At 43.3% G+C, this 9,166-nt stretch overlaps 1 protein-coding gene across 1 annotated transcript in view; it reads left to right on the top strand.

Annotated features, from left to right (window-relative positions):
* Positions 1-8,941, top strand: part of LOC309962612 (ubiquitin-conjugating enzyme E2 E2) — a 354,003-nt gene extending 345,062 nt beyond the window's left edge. The window contains exon 6 of the mRNA XM_082840507.1: positions 8,158-8,941. Within this exon, the coding sequence (XP_082696633.1) occupies positions 8,158-8,255 (98 nt within the window). The 3' untranslated portion in view covers positions 8,256-8,941. The remainder of the gene's footprint in view (positions 1-8,157) is intronic.
* The last annotated feature ends 225 nt before the right edge of the window (positions 8,942-9,166 follow it).

Below are 9,166 nucleotides of genomic sequence, written 5' to 3' on the forward strand. Positions count from 1 at the left end.
ACGGCGATCACGGTGCAGTGTCCCTGCAGGTCCTCCCACAAACCGGAGCTGTGTGCAGAATGCTTAAAGACGATGTCTTCTGGGTATTTCAGAAGCCAACAGAAGCCTTTTGCCCTCACATTTTTATCTCTAATATGTTTGCATTCATTTCCTGACTCACACGATCATTGGATGCACTGCTTTCTCTGCCAGCAGCCACTGGTTGTTACAAGTGCTTTACTCTCAGTATCTGCCGTGGACAATCGTAAGGGCTGTTTTGTGCCAGAAGCCTTCTTCCTCACGATAGCTGCGCTCCCGTCTCACTTTGAGCGTTTGTGTGAATACATGTGAAGACGGTTCCAAATCTTTTCCTTGTATGTCATATTGTTTGTCTTCAACTGAAAGAGATTTTCAGTCCCAAGTTAACATTCATCATGCTTACCAATATTTTTAAAACCAGTATTCAGGTATTAGTAATAATCCAAAAGATGATCTGTATTTATTCAATATGATGGTAACCTGATCTTTGATCTCCCCAAGTTCAGCAAAGCTCAAAATAACATCAAAGGAGGCATTTGTCTGTTCAGTCCTCCAAAGACTAAAGCAATTTTGGCTGAATACTGAGGCCAAAGCCGAACCTCCAGTGCATGCTTAATATTTATAATATATAAAATACTCCTTCATGATAGTAAGGAAACAATAGGCAAAAGGCGTGAACAAGCACGTCACAGGAGAAGAAATACAAATGGCGAACAAACACAAGACTATGTTAAACCTCAGCAGACATCAAATTATATCCAGATACAACGACAGGGATTTTTTTTTTTTTTTTTTTTTTTTTGGTTACCTTGACAAAAACAGTTTTTAAAGACTGGTAATGCAGTGTTAGGGAGAATGTCCAGAAATAGGATAAATTGTACATCCTTTTATTGAAGGGCCGTTTGGCAGTATTTGGCAAAAAGTTTAAATGTGTACTGTACTCTCTGGCCCAATACCGTCACCTAGAAGAATCTACCCTCCAGAACGACACAAACCTGTGCTCAAAGATGTATACAAGATGGTGATACTAGTCCTGATAGCAAAAAATCAGATCTAATGTATCAATAAATGTGCATCAGTAGGGGATGGAAAAATGAAAGCTGAATAACTGTGCAAAGGAATGCCCTATAATTATTAAAAGTAATAAGCTAGGTCTATTTCTAGTATCTTAGAAACACAACTACTGTATATTGGCCCAGAGGAAAGTTGCAAGTTGCAGAATCATGTGATTCCCATTGGGTTTAAATATAAATAAAGAAAACAGTCTGGAGGAGTGAGCATCCAACCATTAACAGCAGTTACCTTGAGATGGTGGGAAATTGAAGGGAAGAAGATCGTATTCTTTACGTCATACATGCTTCTTTGTTATTTGAATTTATTATAATGAGCATCAGTTACTTTTTAATTTTATAGAAGATTTAAATAAAACTAGGCTAAACCAAACCATGGAAGAAAAGTTCCATGAAAGACACAAAAAAGAGCTATTCCTCATGGCAAGGCAGACCCACAGAAAGCCTCCAGTGACTTGGTGAGTAAGTGCTCATCATGGCGATGGTGGGACAGCTGGAGAAGCGGTGTTTATAGCCTCGAAGAATCCAAGAAATGGCAAAGTGCTAACCACAAAGTTCAATAAGAAAATAATTAAGTTAGGACCTCCCTGGTGGCACAATGGTTAAGAATCCGCCTGCCAGTGCAGGGGACATGGGTTCGAGCCCTGGTCCGGGAAGACCCCACATGCCGCGGAACAACTAAGCCCGTGCGCCACAACTACTGAGTCTGCGTTCTAGAGCCCACGAGCCGCAACTGCTGAGCCTGCGTGCCACGACTACTGAAGCCTGTGAGCCTAGAGCCCGTGCTCCACAACAAGAGAAGCCACCACAATGAGAAGCCCGCGCACCGCAACAAAGAGTAGCCCCCTCTCGCCACAACTAGAGAAAGCCCGCGTGCACAGCAACGAAGACCCAACGCAGCCAGAAAGGGAGGGAGGGAGGGAGGGAGGGAGGATTCCTGCTTATATACAAAAAAATTAAAAAATAAATAAGTTTTAAAAAAAAGACAAGAAAGCTGTCACACTCTCCATCAGGTCCCCTTTACTGACTTGCTAGTCATGTGTAGAGAAGAAACTTCTGTGATGAGCCAGCATATAGTGCTACAGAGGGACACCTGCCTTATGGAGTAACTGCTCTTTCTGGCTGTTATTTTGCGTGTTCCTTACTTACTTGTCTTACGTTCTTCTATCCATTCATACATCGCAGTAAACATGAGGTTAACGAGAGGGAAACGGAGACAGAGGGACCCAGGCAGAGTCCCATGAGGGCAGGAGTTTGCTTATTTAGCACTAGTTCTGCAGGACCTAGAACATAGTAGGGACTCAGTGATAGTTGACGAATGACTGAACGCGTGGGCTCCAGCCCCATGGGAAATGTAGACTGTACAGCAGACAGACAACTGAAAGGCAGCGTTCTCAGCACAGTGATAGAGGTGCGAACAGACAAAACAGAAATGGGACACATAAGCCTGCTACAAAGCCCCTAGAAGCATCCCCAAGGAGGCTATGCCTGAGCGAAATGTTGAGAAATTCGTAGCAGCCCATCAGGCAAAGGACGTCGCAGAAGCAACGGTGCAGAGAGCTTATTGGAGGGCTTATTGGAGAAGCTGCGAGTTGTTAATTCTGGTTTAAAGCATGGGTGGAGAAGGCTGGAAAGATTAGGTCTTAGATCATGATGCTCTTGGGAGCCATGCTAAGGACTTTGTTGGTTTTGTTTTTGTTTAATTTATTTTATTGAAGTATAGTTGCATTACAGTGTTGTGTTAATTTCAGGTGTACAGCAAATGATTCAGTTACATATATATACACACATTTCTTTTTCACATTCTTTTCCATTATGGTTTATCACAGGATATTGAATATAGTTCCCTGTGCTCTACAGTAGGACCTTGTTGTTTATCTATTTTATATATAATAGTTTGCCTCTGCTAACCCAGCCTCCTAATTCATCCCTCCCCTATCATCCTCCCCCTTGGCAACCACAAGTCTTTTCTCTGTGTCTGTGAGTCTGTTTCTGTTTCATAGATAAGTTCATTTGTGTCATATTTTAGATTCCACATAGAAATGGCATCATATGATATTTGTCTTTGTCTGACTTACTTCATTTAGTATGATAATCTCTAGGTCCATCCATGTGGCCGCACATGGCATTATTTCATTCTTTTTTATGGCTGAGTAATATTCCATTGTATATATGTACCACATCTTCTTTATCCATTCATCTGTCAATGGACGTTTAGGTTGCTTCCACATCTTGGGTATCGTGAATAGTACTGCTGTGAACATTGGGGTGCATGTATTCTTTTGAACCATGGTTTTCTCCAGATATATGCCCAGTAGTGGGATTGCTGGATCATATGGTAGCTGTAGTTATAGTTATTTGAGGAACCTCCATACTGTTCTCCACAATGGCTGTATCAATTCACATTCCCACCAACAGTGCAAGAGGGTTCCCTTTTCTCCACACCCTCTCCAGCATTTATTGTTTGTCGATTTTTTGATGGTGGTCATTCTGACCGGTGTGAGGTGATACCTCATTGTAGTTTTGATTTGCATTTCTCTAATAATTACATGCTAAAGACTTTGGATTTTATGGATTTTATCTGAAGAGAATGTCTTCAAGAGGACAATAAGATTTATATTTCTTCTAAGATGCACATGAATATTCATTTTCCTGTCTTCATTTTGAAAATGATAGCAGAAGTTTTGTATGTGCCTGACAATAATCAGTTCATTTCATTCTTATAACAACTATAGAGCAGTTCATTTCATTCTTATAACAACAACTATAGCAACTTCATTTTGCAGTTGAGAAAACCGAGGCACGGAGAAGTTAAGTCCTTTGCCTGACCTGACACAGTTATCGGTGGAACCGAGGTACAAAGGCAGGCAGTCTGGACCCGGAGCGCACCCCCTTTTCCATCATACTGGACTGGTTTTGTCTGTGTTTCTTTGAGAATATATGTGTTGTCTTAAGAAAAGGGAGTCCGCATTTCTCTGCCGTGTGATTTCTCCCATACCACCTACCAGCCAAGAGAGAATGTTCCTTGGCCTTGCAAATGGAGTCACTGGGCGGCTCGGCCATCTGCCCGTCGTTCTCCACTCCCTCTAACCACGTAGCTGCTTCTTACCCCCTTTAGTCTTTTTTTTTCTTTTAACATCTTTATTGGGGTATAATTGCTTTACAATGGTGTGTTAGTTTCTGCTTTATAACAAAGTGAATCAGTTATACATATACATATGTTCTCATATCTCTTCCCTCTTGCGTCTCCCTCCCTCCCACCCTCCCTATCCCACCCCTCCAGGCGGTCACAAAGCACCGAGCTGATCTCCCCGTGCTATGTGGCTGCTTCCCACTAGCTATCTACCTTACGTTTGGTAGTGTATATATGTCCATGCCTCTCTCTCGCTTTGTCACAGCTCACCCTTCCCCCTCCCCATATCCTCAAGTCCGTTCTCCCTCCTTTCCTGGACGGGCTATGAACCCTTCTGGTTTCCAATGTTTCCAGTATAGCCCCCGTCACGGAGAGGTGAGCCTTCAGATGGGGTTGCAGGAGTCGCCTGAGCCTTTCTCTTCTGGAATCAAAGGTGCGCATAACACGAATCTCCAAAAAAGGGGAGGGGGCAGAGCACTGAGATCACCTTTCACTCACTTGCAAATAACCATGCTTGCTGTTCAGGCGCCTGGCGCTGTGTAGGGAAGCAGAGGTCAGACAGGAAAGTAGAGGAGAAGGAGGAAGAAGATGTGTCACCCGTCATCGTTATTTCATCCCTGGCGTATCTGTATCCAGGAAATGTGAAGCCCAATAACAAGATTCAATCTTACTTCAAGTCATAATTATAAATATACTACAAAAGGAGTATCTCATTCCACTAAATTCACTGCAATGATCATTGGATATACATTTATTGCATAGTTTCTATTCATTTACTGGTAGTCTTAACTTTTTTCTGTTCAACAAAACATTTTAGCATTTAAGAACTATTTGATTGATAACACATGATTTTTAAATTCCTTCATTTTATACCTTTATTCCTTCATTAACACTTTAAATTTAAGATTTGCATAAATTTACAAAGATGCTCACACAATAATGTTCTTCACAGCATTGTTTATAAAGCAGAAAAAAAAAAAAAGGAAAGAACCCAAATGTCTCTAAACAGAAGACTGGTTATTAATTCAGGTTAATATTTTAAATGATGTGCAGGAAATATAGTCAGTGTTTTATAAGAACTTTGTATGGAGTATAATCTATAAAATTATCAAATTACTGTGTTGTACACCTGAAACTAATATAGTAATATAAGTCAGTTATACTTCAATTAAAAACTTAAGTCAAATAAAAATGATCAAGTAGGATATAATTATTGATATAAAAAGTTATTCACCATACAGTGAGTTTTTTAAAAGGTTCCAAAAGCAGACTATGATCTTTTTTTTCAATTGTATGTTTAGAAAAGAAGTCTGGGAAGATGTAAGTCAAAATGTTAACAGTACTTCTCTCAGTGAATTTGCAAACGGTTTTCACTTACAACTTTCTGTCCTGTGTACTGTGTGAAGTGATGTTTTGAAATTGTTAATTATTATTTTTATATTTAGCATGTATAATGTTGCAGATGGAAAAATATTTCTCTTTTCAAAATCGAACTTGAAAAGGTATTATAAAAGGAACTCAGAGGAATTTACTGCTAATGATTTAAGCGTACCAAAAAATGTCTGCACAACGCATGTGAGTTTTATCAAGAACACCCTACCGTGTTTTTGAGGTTTTCCCCTCTGCCCCTGTTGAAATAGTATAGATGCTTTTCCCACTCCGCTGTCTCCTTCTCCCTCTCCCTCCTTTGCGCTGAAACAGCAGACTCTTGTTCCCAGTATGCCCACTCTCAGTGGGTAGATTTGCTCAGAGGGTAGATTTGCCCTAGAACATTCATGTCCCTGGTCATTCTTCTGACATTAAACCTGTCCTTTACCTCGACCAGTTAAGTCAGGGAGTACAGATGGCTCTTCAGCGCACATCACTAATGTAGAGTGTGTTTGACCCAACAGCGGTCTTGAGCGATGTAGATGTAAGCTCTGTTGAAAGTGCCCAAGTACCACCCTAAGGCTTTGCATTCCAGAAACTGAAACAAGATGATTTGTTTCAAAGGTAGAGAAATGTGACTCAGACCTGTCTTTGGCCCTTTTTAGACTCTATAGTCTGAACTGAAAGACAGCATTTTTTTTAAAATATCTTGCCAATCCCAGGTGTTTAGTGTCTACATCTGGTACTGCTGATTTCAGTCATCTTGAACCCTGGCTCCGTTAGTTGAAGTGATAGAGTTTCACCATTTGGCAAGTGAAGGACAAGAATCCCAGCGTAGGCAGAGAGGCAGACATTCCGAACACACCCATTGACTATCATTGTTTGTGATGTAAGTGAATATAAGAAACTGGCCTCTCCCTAGAATAATTGTAACAAGCTTAGCACAAGTCCAAGAAAACTTAAGTGAGGTTTGTTAAAACTTAAGCAAGTCTTGGGGACTCCCCTGGCGGTCCAGTGGTTAGGATTCGGCGCTTCCCCTGCAGGGGGCCCAGGTTGGATCCCTGGTCAGGGAACTAAGTTCCAACAAGCCTCTTAGCACAGCCAGAAAACAAAAAAGAAAAAACAAACAAACAAAAAAACATGGCGTGGGCTTCCCTGGTGGCGCAGTGGTTGAGAGTCCGCCTGCCGATGCGGGGGACACGGGTTCGTGCCCCGGTCCGGGAAGATCCCACATGCCGCGGAGCGGCTGGGCCCGTGAGCCATGGCCGCTGAGCCTGCGCGTCCGGAGCCTGTGCTCCGCAACGGGAGAGGTCACAACAGTGAGAGGCCCGCGTACCGCAAAAAAGGAAAAAAAAAAAAAACGTGGCGTAATATAATGTTAGAACTGTAACAAAATTTAAAAAATAAAAGCAAAGTCTTGTCGGGAGGACTTTCACAAGCTTTGTTATCCTCAGCAGCAGCAGATCACTAAAAGGTGGACTTCCTGTTACACCTTGGTTATCGCGAAGGTGTGACCTTGGATGTCTTACTGGGTCTTAGCAGACTCTCAGCATCTTCCCGAGTTACGAGGTGGCATTAGACCACAAACCCACTTCCATATTCTTTATCTATTTTCTTTTTTTCATATTTAACGTTAGCTTTTGCTAATATTTTTCCTTTTCCCTTTTGGTTCTTTCTTATCCACGTGCTCTAATACACTCAAATTCTCAACACCAAAAATACAGGAAATAAAACTCAGGGAAGAAGTGAGATTAGAGAATGGAGGGAGACGGGTGGATTCTGGGATTTCCAGAAACCTAAATTACGTTTTTTTTGTAGTTGCTTTGAATTGTTTTCATTAACCGTTGATCCCGCCTGGGTGGAGCAGTGTCCCGGGAGACCTGCAGTCAGGGCCCAGCTCCAGCCCTGACGACCCCCATCCTTAGGCTACAGTTTCATCCCGTGCCAGCCCTCCCGTGTTAAAGTTTTAGGACGTGGTAGGTCAGTGAGGGTTAGCTGTGACTAACGTCGATCGCTGTTTATGTAGTAGAGAGCTCTGTGGCTTTGATATTCCCTAATATAGAGGCAGAAGAAGCCTGTCGCCCTGTGTCAGCGGGTCACTAACCTGCTGCTGGACCCCTGCCTGGGCAATAACCCAGGTCAGGGAGTTGGCCAGCCTTCCCCCGCCCCCTTCCCCCAGGGGATCGTATCCAGGACCCTGCAGGCCCCGCCCACAGCCCACCTGCATCTTCTCTGTGAAATAAACATCTACCTGAAAACCAGGGGAGGAAGAGGGGGAGAAGCATATGTATGGTGGGGACAGAGAGAGTCACGCTCATCCGGAGACGTGACAAGAGGCAGCAGTCAGAGCACAGGTAGGTGCTCCTCGGGCGGCGGGGGTGAGATGCGGTCTCCGGGGCAGGTCACTTGCAGGTCATGGCGAAGGTGACCTTGTTCCAGGGCGCAGCATCTCGCCTCCCTGCCCACGCCTTGAGCCAGGGCCAGCTTTCCAGACACTCCTCTCTTCCCCGGCTTTGAAGAGGCCAAGCTGCTGGTGTTGACTGACCTCTGACTCTGCTTCCTTTCCAGCTGACCCGCTGGTGGGTAGCATCGCCACACAGTACATGACCAACAGGGCGGAGCACGACCGGATGGCCAGGCAGTGGACCAAGCGGTACGCCACATAGGGCCCTGGCCCGCGGCACACTCACCAAGTGCATCGGGGCCCCGCACCTCGGCTCTGCTTGTCTTATTTTTATCACCTTTTGAACCGTTTTGTGATGGAATGTCATCCATCCCCCACCCTCCCTTTCCTTTGCCCCCCACCCCTTCCCGTTTTATTCCCTGTTTAATTTCTATTAACTTGAAAGATCTGGGTTTGTTTTTTTTTAATCCCACCTCCACGTGGCTGGGAACTTTTGTTTTCAGTGCAAACAATGTCAGATCTGTAATAATATGAGCTTTCTTTCAAAGCTTCGTATTCCTGTGTGGTTCTGTTATTTTGTTGTTCGTTTTCTTTGGATCCTTTTTCCCTTCCTGTGATCTTCGGGAAAACACGAATTCAGAATTCTATCTCGTTTCTACTTCAATGTAATGCTTAGGGTTAAGTTTTTTGTACTGAAGTCTTTATCGGTGGGTGCATGCTACTGGGAACCAGATTTTTGTACAAAAGCTTCAATCAGAATCACTGTGCATTACTGAGACTCTGTTTATCACTAGCCTTCTGTCCCCACACAGAAGACTGCTGGATTGAACAAAATAATATGTATTTTGATTTACTTAAAGTGCTTGTAAATTTCTTAGGGACCTGCCACTTTTGACTGTGGATCAGTTGATGTACACTTGTATTATTAAAGCACTCAATAAATCACTGTGGCTGATAAACGCGCGTCTGGTAACCCGGCGTTTGCTTTGCATCCTGGTGACCAGCAGAGTTCTCCGTGCGGCGAGGCTTGTCTGATTCAATTACGGATTCAGGTGTATTTTTTTCACCTCAAGCCTCTCATATTTCCTTGCAGTTGATTTGCTTGGCATGTGGAATTTCCCCAGCTGTCAATAGCCTGATGATTTTATGGTCGTTTCCAATCACTCTCGTGTT

This window comes from Leucopleurus acutus (genome assembly GCF_964270905.1).
Source record: "Leucopleurus acutus genome assembly, chromosome: 5".
Lineage (NCBI taxonomy): Eukaryota > Metazoa > Chordata > Mammalia > Artiodactyla > Delphinidae > Leucopleurus > Leucopleurus acutus.